At 35.1% G+C, this 18,258-nt stretch overlaps 2 protein-coding genes and 1 long non-coding RNA gene across 3 annotated transcripts; 2 read left to right on the top strand and 1 right to left on the bottom strand.

The window, feature by feature from the left end:
- Positions 1–4,207: 4,207 nt before the first annotated feature.
- On the bottom strand, positions 4,208–9,310 carry tfpi2 (tissue factor pathway inhibitor 2). Its single transcript, XM_062990685.1, has 5 exons — positions 9,199–9,310; positions 8,834–9,004; positions 7,049–7,228; positions 5,030–5,203; positions 4,208–4,924 (listed from the first exon to the last, which is right to left on the bottom strand). The coding sequence occupies exons 1-5, from the start codon at positions 9,278–9,280 to the stop codon at positions 4,863–4,865; spliced, it is 669 nt and encodes a 222-aa protein (XP_062846755.1). The 5' UTR covers positions 9,281–9,310; the 3' UTR covers positions 4,208–4,862.
- Positions 9,311–11,858: 2,548 nt separating this feature from the next.
- gngt1 (guanine nucleotide binding protein (G protein), gamma transducing activity polypeptide 1) lies at positions 11,859–12,619 on the top strand. The gene is made up of 3 exons (XM_062990686.1): positions 11,859–11,908; positions 12,001–12,099; positions 12,364–12,619. The coding sequence occupies exons 2-3, from the start codon at positions 12,004–12,006 to the stop codon at positions 12,487–12,489; spliced, it is 222 nt and encodes a 73-aa protein (XP_062846756.1). The 5' UTR covers positions 11,859–11,908; positions 12,001–12,003; the 3' UTR covers positions 12,490–12,619.
- A 1,965-nt stretch (positions 12,620–14,584) lies between these two features.
- Positions 14,585–17,343, top strand: LOC134308348 (uncharacterized). The gene is made up of 3 exons (XR_010010622.1): positions 14,585–14,697; positions 16,937–17,037; positions 17,151–17,343. It is a non-coding gene; the product is annotated as an uncharacterized LOC134308348 (long non-coding RNA).
- The last annotated feature ends 915 nt before the right edge of the window (positions 17,344–18,258 follow it).

Genomic DNA, 18,258 nt, shown 5'->3' with positions numbered 1-18,258 from the left:
TTCTTGTATTTTTAAGGATTTAACTTTTTACTTAAATGACTGACAATGTTGACTGTTAGATTTGTAATTTATCTTCATCCTTTTTTTTTTTCATTTTTATTTTAAGTTTTTCACTAACTGTTTTTGTTAAGTGTGTTGTGTTAGATGGTGTGTCCCCATTCTGTGCTTATCTGGTCTCTTTTTCATGCTTTTGTCAAGTCAAGTCAACTCAAGTCAACTTTATTTATAGAGCACTTTAAAAACAACAACAGCTGTGACAAAGTGCTGTACATAGATAATTATAAAACATAAAACAAACACTAGAAACAATGAGAAGCTGTGATAGAAACATTTCTTCCCTTTCGCCCTTTGGTGGTGCGTCGCCCGATCGCCCTAAGGAACAAGCCGCCCCTGGTATGGGGGCTTAACCGCTTGCAGTCTTTAATGTAATACTATCACTAATATGATTTAAAGCTTGGTAAAAAGTTTGATTCTAGAAACAAATCTAAAACAGATGCTGTTGAATGACCTGAAAAGGCTGTTTACTTAAGAAATCCAAGAATTACCTATTATTATTGTGCAAATCTGATCAGCAGCAACAGAAGGTGTAACAATAAAGAGCTTCTGGTTGTGCCCCGTACCAAACGGAGGCAGAAAGGGGACTTTTTCTGTCCAGGCTCCTAAATTATGGAATAGTCTCCCACTTGATATCAGACTTTCTGAGTTTACACTGACCTTCAAGAAATGTCTTAATACACACTTTTATTCTTTAGCATTTCAGAGCAGTGATCTTAAGCAATGGGGCTGAATTTCTTTTTAAGAAGTGTATGTGTATGTTTGTGTATGGGTAAATCTGTGTATGTATATGTATGTATGTGTATTTATAGTGCATTTATAGTTTCTTATTTGTGATATTGTATTAATGTACAGTATTTATGTTATTGTGTAGCATTTATGAGTTTTAATTTTGTGTTTCATTTTATTATATTTTACTTCATTGTAAAGCACTTTGTGGCCTGGTCCTAGAAAAGCGCTATATAAATAAACTTTACTTACTTACTTACTAACTAGTTAATAATGACAGGCATAGTTTTTTCCAGCCAGAACTGTCAATAATTATTGCATGTGTTCCAAAAAGAAACAGTTTGTTTATTTTTATTTATTTGTTGTTATTTGTGTATTATTATTACTTGGATAACGATTATAGACAAAGATTTATAGACGTTTTACTATATTTATCCAGTCATCTCAATACAACTGCGCCTTTGGCTGGCCTGAGGCGTGAGCGGACAAGCACACCAGGGGGTGCTACAGAGACATGTATGGTTAATGGTTCATCACTGTCATAGTAGCATTAATTTTTTTTGCTTCTTTTGCTGCATTTATTAAAACAAAGTAAGGATTTTTTACAAGGATTAATTACAAATGTTAATTACCAAAGCTTTGCAACGACTACTTAAATACACAAGAAGGTGCTGTATATGGAGAGCTGACTGTCGTGTACTTTACTTCGCAGTCAGCTGGTATAATAACCACAGAGAAGGCAGGGAAAGCAAAGCGTTCAGTAACTTCACAAGATGCTCTTTGGAATATTGTAAAATCATGCTAGTATAACACAGATCTTCAGATTTTGCCCAAACTTGGAGTCCATAAGTGCATGCTGTCATTGCAGATAAACGGAGCATAACAAATACTAAGACATTTTAAATTCTTGTATTTTTAAGGATTTAACTTTTTACTTAAATGACTGACAATGTTGACTGTTAGATTTGTAATTTATCTTCATCCTTTTTTTTTTTCATTTTTATTTTAAGTTTTTCACTAACTGTTTTTGTTAAGTGTGTTGTGTTAGATGGTGTGTCCCCATTCTGTGCTTATCTGGTCTCTTTTTCATGCTTTTGTCAAGTCAAGTCAACTCAAGTCAACTTTATTTATAGAGCACTTTAAAAACAACAACAGCTGTGACAAAGTGCTGTACATAGATAATTATAAAACATAAAACAAACACTAGAAACAATGAGAAGTCTCATGCTGGATTGAAAGCCAAGGAATAAAAATGGGTTTTAAGACTAGTTTTAAAAATAGCCAGTGAAGAGGCCTGTCTAATATGGAGTGGTAGGTTGTTCCATAATTTAGGGGCAGCGATTGAAAAAGCTCTATCCCCTCTGAGCTTACGCTTTGACCTTGGTACCTCCAGGAGCAGCTGACCTGAGGCACCGAGCAGAAGTGTGGGGATGGAGCAGTTCAGCGAGGTAAGGCGGGGCAAGTCCATTTTGTAACTCACTCTAGAACACCAACGCCTTAGTATCTCAGTTGGGTCAAGCGCTGAAACATTGGCCAAAAGCTGTGGAAAATACCCTGACCCTGCTAATTCACTCAACTCACTCACATCTAGGACCATGTTAGAGAAGCCAGTTTAATTGTTGCATGTCATTGGGCTGTGGAAGAAAAACATAATGCCTAGAGGAAAACCACACAGACACATGGAGATTGTGCTAAACTTCTCACTGATGTGCCCCATTGTATTTCAGCATATCGATGCATAAAGTAAGATCCATAAGAAAATAAGTTACTGAGTTTAGTGTGACATGTTTGGTGTTTGCATGTCTTCAAAACGTACATTAACACCCTCCAACACATCTGAGATAGAAAGCTATGGTGATTGTAGAACAGGCTAACGTCAGAGCCTGACCTTATTAATGCTGTTTTGACTAAATAAAAGCACCATTATATATGACTGTAACATTTTTTTATTAAGTATGATGAGTACCAATCTTTTATTTACCATGGTTACGATTTACTAATTAATTATTAACAGAAATTATAATTGCGTGGCAGTTAAGTATAATTATTTCACCATAAGGGGCAGGTCGATTGTGGTTCTTTTGAACTTTCAATCATTAATTAGAAATTTTTTTACTTTTGTCTGAAACAATTACCAAAAAAAAAAACCCGTGATTATTTGGTGTAAGACAAAGTAGGCAGTATTTGTATGGTTATAATAGGCAACCCTGAGCAAGTGTTTTTAGAAATATGCTATTAAATTATTCTATTAAAATGTAATATTGTGACAAATAACATTGTTGAAAAATCTCTTTTATTCTCAAGCTTAAACTCAAGCTTAACAATGAAAATATAGATGAAATATTTTAAAAGTGGTAAATCATTAGTGTTTTACACAAACCCTCATTTATCATGGTATTGTAACTGACACACCAGCAGTGGGCTTAGATTAACGAATCATGTCCATCTGCGCTGCCACAAATGGCTGATAGGGAGCATAGATGCAGATTTCTGTCTGTGGCAGTCTCTTTCATCAGACAGTCTTTGCTTCTCATCAATGGCATTGCGGTGCTTTTTGGTCTTCACGGACTGACCACCCTGGACAGGCAAGTTGCCTCCAGAGGTGGCATGATCACACTCTTTTTACCAAAGCCCCACCAACTAATCCGCACTGGACATAGGCTACATCAGTGGCTGATTGACTGCTCTGCTCCTTTTTCCTTTTGGAGAACGAGATCCCCTACTCCACTAAAACACTCGTCTATCTGTTTTATCACCTTTCCACTTTGTTCTGCAGACTTTTTTAAACCTTAAACATTTTTGTTTTTTGGCCATCATTTATTTTTGCTTTTATATTTGTTTATGGCTCTTTAGTCTCAGTATTGTTCTACCTTGGTTAAGCATCGTGCATATTGGGTTAATCCTCCCTATTCTCACAGATATGTGGCTACACCTATCGCCTTAGTGGCCAGGCATGCCCAGCACATAAAGGAAAGTAAAGAAAAATAAGGATGAATAAAGCTCAAAACATTAAATTTGAAGCCCAACAAATACTTGGATGTATCCAACTGGGGTCTATCCAATTTCCCTGTGCAGTTTGTTGACCGCTGTGGCTTCTTTAACAGCTTTATTGGCCAACAAAGTCTCCTCAAGCATGTTAAAAGCTCTTAACCCTAACACGTATGAAAATGAATGCTGTGCTTTATGTATTTTTTACCAGTCCTGCTGTGTGCTCGACTAGACAACAGAAGTTGCTGTTGGAGCCATAAGAAGAAAAAATATCCTGAGAATTGTCTGTTAAGTGCTGGTTTGGGCTTGTGGCTTTGCTAAAAATTGAACTCTGTGTCCTGTGGTGAAGGGCTAGCATATTGCACTGCTGCACCACCCAAACGAATATATTTTAACATTATTTGACAACAGCTGCAGTGAAATAAGCAGTCATATGTATCTTTTTTAATTTATTCATATGAAAATTAACATAATCCAATCAGTTTATGATTCAAACCATTTTTGCCCAAGATCGGGTTGCCAGAAAATTGAATGGAACATTATTTAAAACAGCATAGAAACAGTCCAACATCTTATGATACATTTACAGAGAGGTCTCTCTGTAAATATAAATATAAATATTTACAGAGGGGTTTAAATGATGGCATAACAGAAGGCCACTTATATGGATATCACACTACATAAGTAAGAAAAAATATCAACTTCACTAAAGAGCAATATTCTTTATAATAATATAAATTTATAAATGTAATGTTCATTCATTCACAGTAATCATTTCATACCAATCAGCCTCCATCACACACTCACCCATTTACTCAACCAACATGGACATGGGAGGAACATGTTAAACTTCTCTCAAACAGTGACCAGAGGCAAGAATCTAACCCATTTACCCAGGATGTAAAACCCACACTACCTGCTGTTCCACTGTGCTGTATATATACTACTATAAAAACTTAAAGAAAGTTAAAGAGACGTACATAAGCACAGCACGTGTGTTCAGTTGGTGTGCTGAAAGATTTTCAGACTTGTATAATGGCACTATTTTGAATACAAATCTTATTGAGAAACATACTGCACATTATAACACATTAAATTCTCATTTGAAATGTTTTTGTAGATGTTCTTATCTTGGGTTTCCATGGTTTGCCCTCTGAAAAAAAGCAAATTAAACAACAAATATATGGTTATTTATTTTAATTGTAGTAATGTAGTATTTTTCATAATATGTATTAGTTATTTATAGTTTGACACTTACTTTTAGCACAAACATTCAAGCAGCTTTGTTTGGAGATAAAATTGTTAGCGTTCCCTCCACATCCTGTGTAAACGAATTCTTCACACATTTTTGTAGCCGAGTTGTAAAAATATCTTGGGATAGACGCGGAGCATTTTCCTTTATCCCGAACATCATTGCAGATCACAGGAACAGCTACAAAATGACACCATAACATTAAAATCACGCAGCTAATGTGTCATTTAATTACAAATTAACTGTGCAGTTAAAACGTGTAATATAATGAAATTACTTGTTTGAGATAAGACAAAAAGACGTGTTTTATGCATTTATTACAATAATCATGAAATTAATTTTGCTAGACTAGTTTGTGACTAGTGTTTAAAGCTTTATTGACAATTTAGGCAATCTTTGAATGTTCTCTACTACTTTACCATGCATTTCTTTTTTGCCATTACAGTAAGTGGTTTTGGTCTTTACAAATCTCAGATTAGGTCTCAAAATGTGTTAAGCCATTGGTCGCTTCTTTATACCAGCCAGCATAATTTACGTTAATCTGTTGAATCAGCACCCACATGTGATAAAAAATATTAATGTTGTTACTCATCATTAAAAACTATGTAAAAGTAGTAATGGTACCACTGTTGTATAAAATATAATTAAACAACATTCTCACCACATAAATTATGTAGACACAGTATTTTGCAATATTAGAAATGTAGGTGAAGGAAAAATGACACATATAACAGGTTTGCATTAGCACTTTAAGATATCCTGTAAATAAAACAGTTTTATTATAATCTACTTAATTAATGAATTAGACACGCTACTACCTGTACTGAAATGTGCACAGATTTACAACAGGCTATCACACTACCCATTATCTAATTATTATGTGCATGTAACCTCACTTACTGTTTTTTAATAGGATTAATTTAAAAAGTAATTTATTTACATATAGAGTTTCAACTGGAAAAAAATCAACCCCTCAAAGAAAATAAGGATATATAACAGTAAACATTTTTTGCAAAGCTAGATTTTCCTTTTAATTAAGTCTTTATAAGTAGACCTGAGGCAGCAAATGAACAAAGAAAATGATTATTGTAGCAATACAATAAAACAGTACAATAGTCTTTAAGTCTACTGCTGGTCTGTAGGAGCTAAAGTTAAGTTACAACATGATTAAACCATTAGAGGTTCAAGTGTTCAAGGTGTGTTGCAACCATGGTGAAAACTAAGGAGCTGTCACAAATTTGCACCATTAATTTGTACCTGTCTGTGGGAGAAAAAGAAAAAGGATGGTCTGATGAAAACTGGGACAAACATTCCAGTGGCACCCATAAGAAAATCCTTAACAACCTTAACAATCCCCAAAACCTCAAAGCCAGACTACATGACGCACACCACTCTTGAACAAGAAGCACAGGAATATACCAGAAGGAATTTAGATAGGTCTGGAGAGTTCTGGACACAGTTCTATAGAGCGATGAATAACTGGAACTGCTAGGCACAAGAAAGGTTAGGCTTATGACCAGAAAAACACTATGCCAATGTTTTGATTATAATTTGAATATTATGGAGTGGCCATTAAAATCTATGGCAGGATTTAAATCAAGCAGCTGCAATGTTTTATATGAGAAGAATAGAAGAAAAAGACAAGAGCCTCCGCAATAGAGGTTGTTAGTAAAAGCTTGTTAGCACGTACCAAAATTGCTTATTAGAAGTTATAAAAGCAAAAATGTTTCACCGAGACTGAGACTGGGGGTTGAATAATAGTGCACATGGACATTTATCAAGAGAACTAGATGTTTTTTATTTCATGCAAATTATGTGAACTTGCTTGTTTGTATGCTTCAATAAATATTCATTCTCTGTTAAGTGTGACTTCTCAATGTGTATTTTTATCCAATTCTATAGACATCACCATAATAACTTTTATAGTGAGGGGGTTGAATATTTCCAACTGCAACTGTAGATTTTGTTTGATTTATAAAAACAAAAAAATATCAGTCATCAGGTGTTTGCATTCTATTCACTTACATTTCGAGGGACTGCAGTAATCCACACATGATTTCTTATCTAGGAAATTGTTTTCATTTCCCATGCAGCCTCCATAGAAAAACTGCTCACACTGCATGGTAGACATGTTGAAAAAGTAGCGTCTTAAAAGGGCTTTACAAATCCCCACTTCTTTTGGAAAACGACAGATCCTGGGAATTTCTGCAAAGAAAAAAAATTTTGTAATCATATTTATCATCATATTTATATGGGTATGTAGCATGTGCTTTTATCAGAAACAACTTACAATTACGACTGAACACAGTTCAAGCAATTGAGTGTTAAAGGCCTTGTTCAGGGGCCCTGTTCAGTATTTTTACAGTGTAGTCAGGTTAAGTTTAAAAACACAATACACTGGGCACTCATGTACTCGATCATTTGGATGCTGCAGTGGGAAAGCCCACACACAAGCCCACCAGTAGTGAGATCTTGAGCTTGCAAGTTTGAATCTCAGCTCTGCTACTGGTTGGGCAAGCTCCTACACACAGACTTTACTGCTAATCTCTGCTGCAGGCACGATTGGCTAAAGTCTGCCAGGTTGAAGGTCCGGAGGGATTCTTAATTACTGCTGCAGTTACAGCCTCTACTGCTTGGTCAATGGCTCCTGCACAGAGACAAGGGATAATGGAGAGCAGTGTGTGACTCTCCGGTCGTGATACTGATCCCTGTGTAAACCCGCCTTGTGCAGGTAAAAAGAAGTGGTTGGCAACTGCACACTTGTCGGAGGGAGTGTACGACCCACCTCAGCCAGGGTAGGGGTCTGCAGCAGTAGAGTGGAGATATAACAAGAGTAATTGGATACAACTAGATTGGGAGAAAACTGAAAAAATGCATAAATAGAATAGATTTGTGTACAAAATAAAGAATTTAAAGAACTGAATAGAAGCCCCTTTACTGCCCACTAAAGATTAATAGAAAACTCCACATTGTCAGATTTAGACAGCATATAATCCTGAAAGTGTCATTACTTTTCTGTAATGAGTGCATTAACTATGTAATGTCTAGATATCTTGGTCCTATGTTGGCCTCTTTTCATTCATAAATGGGGTAAATTGAGACGTACAAATTGTTCATAGCAACAGACACAAAACAAAATTTCTACGTAAAATGCCTTCTAATGTGCAAAGGCGAAGATTTACAGATGTGGCCAATTTACATACATAAAAAAGAGCTGGTTAGATAACAACCAACAGTGATATTGAACCGTAAAAAAATCTCTAGACACTGAGCTGTACCTAAAACACAAGGACCGCACAAACAAGTGATTTTTCTGTTTTTATGACAATGGTTCCTATGATTTGATGGGTAAAAGTGAAGTGAAAACTAACAAACAAATTTATGACCCATGCATTAACTTTCCAGACAGACAGGCAGACAGATAGATGGATACTTTATTGATCCCAAACGAAAATAATTTAGTTACTGTACAGAAAGGAAAACATATAATGGAAAATAGCACTGGTGATTAATATTTTAATATTTTCTGTATCATCAAATTAAAAACTTTTAGAAACCCACACATTGAATACAAATACAGTAAATTAAGTTACAAAACTTAAAAGCCTTTAACACTAAACTAAGCTAAAACTCAGTGCATACATTTAAAATTAAGTGTATATAAATTAATAAATGTAGTTCTTTTTACATTTAGGTAACAAATGTATTATTCATTAGACATTGCAATAAAAAATCAATTCCAATCATTATGCTAGTGAAGAAAGTATGAAACATGTTAAACGAATTAAAAAGTGAATTTAAGCCACATACTTGGTACAGAGTAGCAGGTTTTGTGACACTCCTCATAGAACTTGAAGTTGTTTTGGTTTCCTTCGCAGCCTCCATAGCTAAACCTCTCACAGCGCTGGGTGATGGTGTTGTAGTAGAAACGCTGCACATCTTCGAAACACGGTCCCTCATCCACTTGGAGAAGGCAAACCTCTGTAAGCCATGCAAAAAGGAAAACATACAAATACATTTTGTTAGAAAAATGAGATAATGGTACATATCCTAAACTTGAGTTTGACTTTGTTTCGGCTGTTGGTGAGGACCGTCAGCCAGTGAGCACGTCTGCTTTGTACACAAAAGTGGAAAAGTTCTATACGAGAAAAGGGGACACAAATCGGTATATTTACCTCTGTGTGGACTTCGGACTGCAAATACGTTCTGGAACAAGTTTATAAGTAAAAACCCTCCAATAAAATAACCCTTCATCATTTCTGTAGGTTGTGGGATCTAAGTTTTAGTTTCGGGGTGTCTGTGTAAACTGTAGAGATTTCCTTTAGGGCTTTTTATAGGTACTCGCTGAAGCGCTGATGTCCGGTGGGAACCATGGGCGTGTTGCAGTGACTAAAAACTTTTGTTGATTTACGTCATATATAATAAGGTGGATCCGAGTGGGAATACTTACGACATTATTAGTAGTAGACTATTTTACGTCCTGAAATTGTTTGTAAGACGCAGGAAATTTTATTTTCGAAAATGACGAGGAGTTCCCAGAAAGCTTGTGGATCCGCCAGTGCGAACACGTTTCACAAACACGTTACACGTGGAGTCGCTGCTGTCTTTCCAACTCTACAAACATCAGCCGAATAGCATTTTAAAATAATATTAATAATAACAATAATAAGACGAGTGTGTTGTGTTGAACGTATTTTACAGCAAAGACATGATAAGCAGAATGTTTTATTTATTTATGCTTATACATATCTTTTAAACATATTAAGGTTACTGGGGGGGAAATTTACATACTTTGTAGAAGCCCCTTCGGCATCTATGGCACCTTGATTTGGGCAGTTTATTGGAATGCAAGAATCTCTGAACTACCAAACTCAAGTCTCTCCACAGATGTTTGATTGGGGTTTAAATCTGGGCTTTGGCTGAACCACACAAAGACATTCACATACTTTCCCCAATCTATGCCTGCTATGCCAGCACAGCCTCCATAGCTAAACATCTCACACAATTACACCAAAACACGTTTGGAAATTGTACTTTTCTTTACTAATGTTAATGAAGGTGACATGGTGGTGCACCTGGTAATGTGGCGATCCCTTAGCTTTAATGTAAAATGAACTAGGTTTAAACCTTGCCCTGGTCACGGTCTGTGAGAAATTTGGTATGTTCTCTTGTGCCCATGTGGATTTTCTTTGAATACTTCAATGCTGATATAGCATTTTTGCCCTTTGCTTAATGTTTCCTGGTTAGTGTTTTTAGATTAGATTATTATTATAGATTAATGAATGATAAATGATGATTGACAGAAAAGAGATCACCACAGGGCGACCACTTACCAAAGCGTTGCAGGGATTTAGGAGCACTGTATTAGCAAACACACCAAAGGAAACATCTTGCTTTATTTAATATGGATGTAGTTAGAGAATATAGCCTTTCTAAACTTGTTGGTTCAACTAGACGACATGCACGAGTTCTTATTATCATTGTGTGCGTGTGAGTGTGTGTGTGTGGGGGGGTCTTCAGGATACCCTTGCTTTGGTCACGCTACATAGTTTATAGGTGTTAGTGAGTGTATGATGAACTGGCAGTATGTATGGTATGTGGTTACACCTTGCTTACAGTGTTTATGAGTAATCTCAAGACTGGCTGTGACCCAAATCGTGACAGAACAGTCAGTGAAAATGAATGAACTTTACTGGCAAATTGATGGCCTTTTGATATTACTGTGTACTCAAAGATGTTGCCAAATAGGTTTTATTAAAATAGTCTCCTATATTACATTTTCTTTCTAACAATGACTTGGGCAAGCACTTGGGTCTTGTTTTTTTTAATGATTTCAACACTTTATCCCCAGCTGCCTTCTTGTGCATCCATCTTTTAACAGGTTTTTAATACCATTTTCTCAATAAACTTGTATTTATTTTAAAAGGTATATGCATATACAAACATATACCTTTGTCTTATAGGAATAGACGAAACAAGGCTGACATTTTTGAAAAGTGGAAAGGGAGCAAAAAATAACTTTTGGACAGTCTGTCAAAAAAATTCATAAGCACTTGTTAATTTTAAGGCTTCTTTGCATAGTTTCAGGTCAATAAGCAGTGAGGAATGACTCACTTCATTTTACACCCTATCAGTAGTCAGAGTTATGATCCTGGTTTCAGTCATTTTTCTCAAACACTTCAAACTAATGAAACTGAATAAAAAATAGAAACCTCATTTACAGAAATGTTGGAACATTCTGTAATCTGATTAATGGCAAAAGTACAACAAAAGAATCCAACTTTTCACTGACCAACTTAAATGTATTTTTTAAATAAAAACAAGTTTACACTTTACATTTTTTGGAAACTGAGAACACTACTTTGGAAAAACTTTTCTTTGTGGAACAAATCAGACATTCTTCTTTTTAATAAATTTTACAAAATGTCCCAACTTTTGGGGGGTTTGTACTTTTATTTGTGGGCACCCCTCTGATTTCTTAAGCAAAAATGTTATTTGGGACTAATTATGCATTGTCCAAAATGACAGGTTGATGTTAAACATGGATTAGGTTTCTTGTCATTGTGATTTGCAATGCTTTGTTCCCTTGACCTAAATTTTTTAAATCATTTTACTATGATTGCAAAAAAAAAAAAAAAAAAACACTAGCATTTCACACTACTCTAAAGTCTGTGTACATTCTTAAAATTCTGCGTGACAACCAAAAGTAGTAACATAATGTCTCCCTTTTTAAATACATGTCTAAATAAATGGCAAAATAAGAGTGTTTTAATAAGATTAAGAGATTACAGTGTTTATAAGGATTACTTTATAACCCGGATTGAGATAGAGCAGAAGGATTCCCTGGTCGTTTTCAGGGTGGAAGACACCTTGTCATAAGTAAAAGTAAGTTTAGACATTATTAGTAATTTTATGCTGTTTAAATTTAAAAATAAAAGATGTTACTCAGCTTTCTTAACAATTGTGTTATTTCACAGACTATGCCGGTTATAAACGTAGAGGATCTGACGGACCTGGATAAGGCAAAAATGGAAGTAAATCAGCTAAAAATTGAGGTAAAACTAGAGAGGGAAAAGGTAAGCTTGTTTTTTTTCTAAGTGCATATCACTAATATGAATTGTGTATTATTTAAAAACTTTTATATGTTGTTAAAGGTAAAGTACTGTAATTGGCACTGAATGTGATTCAAAGCTTTCAGGAGTTAAACTGCAGCCCTTTTTATGCTAATGTTTTACATAGTAAGATATTCAGAGATTAACCTTGAGTCAATTTTACAAGGCATATTTGTATTATAAAACATTATGTATGTAAGCACTGAGTAATTTTTTATTCACCTTTAGGTGTCTAAAGGCTGTGAAGAAATCATGGAATATATTCAGAGTGGTACAGATGACGATCCCTTGGTCAAAGGCATCCCAGAGGAGAAGAATCCATTCAAGGAGAAAGGTGGATGTGTCATTTCCTAATGTGGACAGAGGCTTTTTCCCTACCTTTAAAAGTGTAAAGACTTGGGACAGTACATGAAGACTGGTTTATTAATAGCCAAAAACATCTTTGCTGCCTAATATTGAGAAAACACTGTCAATGATAGATATTTACCCTTGTCTAAATGGCTTATTTCACTTTGTAAATAAACCTTTTGGATATAGACCATCTCATATCTTGCACATTTATTTTTAAAGACAAAATCCTTTTGTGTGTGTCATGATGTGCATGTTTGTGTCCAATCACATTATATTTTTTTAATATAATTCAATAAGTACACATCCTGTATCACAATAATCTACTATACTTTGACACGAACACATTTTCAATACATCCTAATCTATTTTGTTTTTAGGGCAAAACAGCCCTACCATAAGTCCTAAATGTGTGTAATTTATTAGCTAAGTTTAAATAAGTTACATGTACAATGTTAGGTGACAAAGTATTATGCAATGAAGATTTTTTTTTAAGTTTTGAGTCTATTGTAAACAACTTGTATAATGTACATTATTTGGTGTTCTTGGCACCACCTGGGATTTTGGTGAATGTAGTACATGAAGTAAATGACTTTAAAGCCTTTTGAGAGCCCTTATAAATAAACCACATATACAGTTACTAATATAGACCAGTACATGGTAGGTAAATGAAATTAAATAGGTTTGAGTACATTTTAAGTTTAATGTATGGGTAAAGTGTTCAATACATTTAGTTTTAAATAATTCATAACTATATATAAATGGGCATGAACTAATAGTCTCAATCTCCAGGTTAATGTCTTTTGTAAAATTTTTAATATGATTCTTATATTTAAACGACAAATAAAAAAAAAAAGCTTAAATACACTGACTGGCATTATACCTAAAAAAATATGTTTTTAGAAATCCATGCAACACCAATTAAATTTTTTTATAGATGAAATTATGAATAATAATTATTAATACCATTCTAATATTTTATTATTATTATTAGATGTAGGACACAAATACCTAGTTTACAGTGAAGTTTTATTGTCCAGCATATTTCTATTTTAATCATTTATACTAACCACTTTATGCTGGTAAGGATCACCACCAGATAACACCAGCCAAAAGCAAACAGATAGACTGAAAACATTCAAAATTATTGATAAATAATTTAAAAAAATTTAGTACGACGGCGTATTAGGGCCACTGTCTAAAATGTTTTTAAGTTTTGATTTCGAGAATAAAGTCGTATAAGTTTCGAATTTTTATTTTATATTATGAGAATAAAGTCGAAATTATTTTGAGATTAAAGAGTGTGCATCCGTCGTAGGCTTGTCAGTTCAGAGAAGCACGGGTCTCAGTACCTGGATCGGCATGCAAGCGCCGAGGGCAGCTTATAATGAGTGTTATTGTGGTTATCCAATAACCCACGATTCTTTTTGGCTGTTTGTATTGTACACTTCCATCCACATGACATGATGACTAAACATGTCAATGCAACCATTTATAGCGATGCCATACAGCTTTAGTTTATCATACGAGTGCATAAGGCTCGGTTAAAGTAGTGGCGAAGACGCAGACGCCAAGCGAACCGTTGGCGAACGTTCTTCTAAATAAACCCAGTTTATTACAAAGCCATTTCACTGTCCTTATACTAATAACAAACTGGTGCTGATGTGCAGGAGATTGGGTATTTCTTTATTTGTAAAACTGATATGAAAGTACAAATCATGAACATCCCTCATTTTAACACAAGGAGGTTGCTATGGCCATAATATTTCGACTTTAATCTCGTAATTATTTTGACTTTAATCTTGTAATTATTTCGACTTTATTCTCGTAATACTTTGACTTTATTCTCAAAATCAAAATTTTTAAAAATATTTTTCTTTAAAGTGGCCCTAATACGCCGTCGTAAAAATTGAATGTTGAATATTTTCAGTTGCAATTGTACACTACACTACTTAGGAGTCTGCACAAGCTTGTGCTGGGTACTGTGGTTTTCCTCTTTATCCCAAAAACTGGCTAGTATGGTTAGCGAGCTGTCTGTGTGCATATTTACTCCACTTGAGGATTTGCGAGTTTTATATTTAATATATGTGGCGCCGGTGTTACGGAGAATTCAGTTCCCCCTGTTTCCCCTTTAACGCGCATGTGCAAAAATCATGACGTTTTTTTCAGTCGCTTCGTTGAGCGTCGGTTTATTTGGAATATGTGTTTATAGCGGTATGTTCTTTTCACATTTCATGTTGTATGTTAGGTAGTTTGTGATTAAATACATACTTTAAAGTATTGAATGAACTACTGTCAGAGGTTTTATTGCTCCACCGCAAGTCAGAGGTTTTCACACTGCTGTCTTCAGCCTTGCTGTCAAACAACTAGAATAAACGTGTCAGATTTATTTGTAAATATATCCTAATACAGGACATGCTCTTATTCACACACTAGTTTAAGGTTATTCATCTCAGCTGCACTACCATTTACTTTCAAGAATAGTTTCATTCATGGTGATCTCTCGTTCATTTAAACTTCACAAACTGCATCCATGTGATTTAAAATTAACAAACAGTATGTAGAACAAGTTTAACCTATAGATCAGTCCATTACACTAACAACACAGGGGGGAACACATTTACCTGGAGACCTGGGGAATATGGTTCCCCACATGTATATTACTGTGTGTGTAATTATAAAACTCTACAGTGATGCTGGTGATGTATTTACCTGTTGTTATTATGTAGAACAAGTTTAACCTATAGATCAGTCCATTACACTAACAACACAGGGGGGAACACATTTACCTGGAGACCTGGGGAATATGGTTCCCCACATGTATATCACTGTGTGTGTAATTATAAAACTCTACAGTGATGCTGGTGATGTATTTACCTGTTGTTATTATGTAGAACAAGTTTAACCTATAGATCAGTCCATTACACTAACAACACAGGGGGGAACACATTTACCTGGAGACCTGGGGAATATGGTTCCCCACATGTATATTACTGTGTGTGTATTCATATAACACTACAGTGATGCTGGTGATGTATTTACCTGTTGTTATTATGTAGAACAAGTTTAACCTATAGATCAGTCCATTACACTAAAACACAGGGGGGAACACATTTACCTGGAGACCTGGAAAAAATGGTTCCCCACATGTATATCACTGTGTGTGTAATTATAAAACTCTACAGTGATGCTGGTGATGTATTTACCTGTTGTTATTATGTAGAACAAGTTTACCCTATAGACCAGTCCATTACACTAAAACACAGGGGGGAACACATTTACCTGGAGACCTGGGGAATATGGTTCCCCACATGTATATTACTGTGTGTGTATTCATATAACACCACAGTGATGCTGGTGATGTATTTACCTGTTGTTATTATGTAGAACAAGTTTAACCTATAGATCAGTCCATTACACTAACAACACAGGGGGGAACACATTTACCTGGAGACCTGGAAAAAATGGTTCCCCACATGTATATCACTGTGTGTGTAATTATAAAACACTACAGTGATGCTGGTGATGTATTTAACTGTTGCTATTATGTAGAACAAGTTTAACCTATAGATCAGTCCATTATACTAACAACACAGGGGGGAACACATTTACCTGGAGACCTGGGGAATATGGTTCCCCACATGTATATCACTGTGTGTGTATTCATATAACACTACAGTGATGCTGGTGATGTATTTACCTGTTGTTATTATGTAGAACAAGTTTAACCTATAGATCAGTCCATTACACTAACAACACAGGGGGGAACACATTTACCTGGAGACCTGGGGAATATGGTTCCCCACATGTATATTACTGTGTGATGATTCTTTTCTTTTTTTTAGTGCAAACTACAGGCACACACACATTTTAAGAACAAAATATCTGTATTAGAAATTAGTGTTAAACTAAATTATGCATATATTACAATTATGCAAATATATAATAAAGAAATCCACCTCAATGCAAATTAAAACTTAAATACATATTTATAGCTTAATAGAAATATATATATTTTTAAACGAAATAAAATAAAATCTGGGATGGTGCCCTGGGATTGACTAGCATCACATCCATAGTGCACTCCTGCCGTACGTCCAGTTTCCCCAGGAACAGTTCTGGATCCTCCACGGCCATGACCAGGATAAAGCAGTTACTAAACAGAAATGAATGATTAATTTACTATCTACTTTTTAAATAAACTAAAAGAGCAACATAAAATAAAATACAGCAACAAGCAAACTTTTTAGAAATAACGTCCCAGTTAACCTTGGTCTAATCTTAAGTACATGCCGGACAATGAAGGTCTTCCTCTACTGGTGGGTTGCCAACACATGACTGGTGGTACCAAAGAAATAATGCCTTAATTTTATTGGCTTTTTCACTGCACCATGCTATTATATATGTCCTTGACTTTCCCTCTGGGATTAATAAAGTGATCTATCTATTATAGCCTGTGATGGATGTGACAGATGGTACCACCAGTCATGTGTTGGCAACCCACCAGTAGAGGAAGACCTTCATTGTCCGGCATGTACTGAAGATTAGACCAAGGTTAACTGGGACGTTATTTCTAAAAAGTTTGCTTGTTGCTGTATTTTATTTTATGTTGCTCTTTTAGTTTATTTAAAAAGTAGATAGTAAATTAATCATTCATTTCTGTTTAGTAACTGCTTTATCCTGGTCATGGCCGTGGAGGATCCAGAACTGTTCCTGGGGAAACTGGACGTACGGCAGGAGTGCACTATGGATGTGATGCTAGTCAATCCCAGGGCACCATCCCAGATTTTATTTTATGTCGTTTAAAAATATATATATTTCTATTAAGCTATAAATATGTATTTAAGTTTTAATTTGCATGGAGGTGGATTTCTTTATTATATATTTGCATAATTGTAATATATGCATAATTTAGTTTAACACTAATTTCTAATACAGATATTTTGTTCTTAAAATGTGTGTGTGCCTGTAGTTTGCACTAAAAAAAAGAAAAGAATCATCACACAGTAATATACATGTGGGGAACCATATTCCCCAGGTCTCCAGGTAAATGTGTTCCCCCCTGTGTTGTTAGTGTAATGGACTGATCTATAGGTTAAACTTGTTCTACATAATAACAACAGGTAAATACATCACCAGCATCACTGTAGAGTTTTATAATTACACACACAGTAATATACATGTGGGGAACCATATTCCCCAGGTCTCCAGGTAAATGTGTTCCCCCCTGTGTTGTTAGTGTAATGGACTGGTCTATAGCTTAAACTTGTTCTACATACTGTTTGTTAATTTTAAATCACATGGATGCAGTTTGTGAAGTTTAAATGAACGAGAGATCACCATGAATGAAACTATTCTTGAAAGTAAATGGTAGTGCAGCTGAGATGAATAACCTTAAACTAGTGTGTGAATAAGAGCATGTCCTGTATTAGGATATATTTACAAATAAATCTGACACGTTCATTCTAGTTGATTGACAGCAAGGCTGAAGACAGCAGTGTGAAAACCTCTGACTTGCGGTGGAGCAATAAAACCTCTGACAGTAGTTCATTCAATACTTTAAAGTATGTATTTAATCACAAACTACCTAACATACAACATGAAATGTGAAAAGAACATACCGCTATAAACACATATTCCAAATAAACCGACGCTCAACGAAGCGACTGAAAAAAACGTCATGATTTTTGCACATGCGCGTTAAAGGGGAAACAGGGGGAACTGAATTCTCCGTAACACCGGACCTGAATACACTGGTTACTGAATCCAAATAAG

The sequence above is a fragment of the Trichomycterus rosablanca genome, chromosome 2 (assembly GCF_030014385.1).
Source record: "Trichomycterus rosablanca isolate fTriRos1 chromosome 2, fTriRos1.hap1, whole genome shotgun sequence".
Classification (NCBI taxonomy): Eukaryota; Metazoa; Chordata; class Actinopteri; order Siluriformes; family Trichomycteridae; genus Trichomycterus; species Trichomycterus rosablanca.
This window is presented reverse-complemented; position numbering and strand designations above follow the sequence as displayed.

Excerpts from the sequence above, each read along its gene's own strand:
- gngt1 (XM_062990686.1), top strand. The coding sequence starts at position 12,004 with ATGCCGGTTATAAACGTAGAGGATCTGACGGACCTGGATAAGGCAAAA. Across the intron at positions 12,100-12,363 it reads TAAAACTAGAGAGGGAAAAG|GTGTCTAAAGGCTGTGAAGA; the intron begins GTAAGCTTGTTT and ends ATTCACCTTTAG.
- tfpi2 (XM_062990685.1), bottom strand. The coding sequence starts at position 9,280 with ATGATGAAGGGTTATTTTATTGGAGGGTTTTTACTTATAAACTTGTTC. Across the intron at positions 9,005-9,198 it reads AGTCCGAAGTCCACACAGAG|AGGTTTGCCTTCTCCAAGTG; the intron begins GTAAATATACCG and ends CATGGCTTACAG. Across the intron at positions 5,204-7,048 it reads TTACTGCAGTCCCTCGAAAT|CTGTTCCTGTGATCTGCAAT; the intron begins GTAAGTGAATAG and ends GTCATTTTGTAG.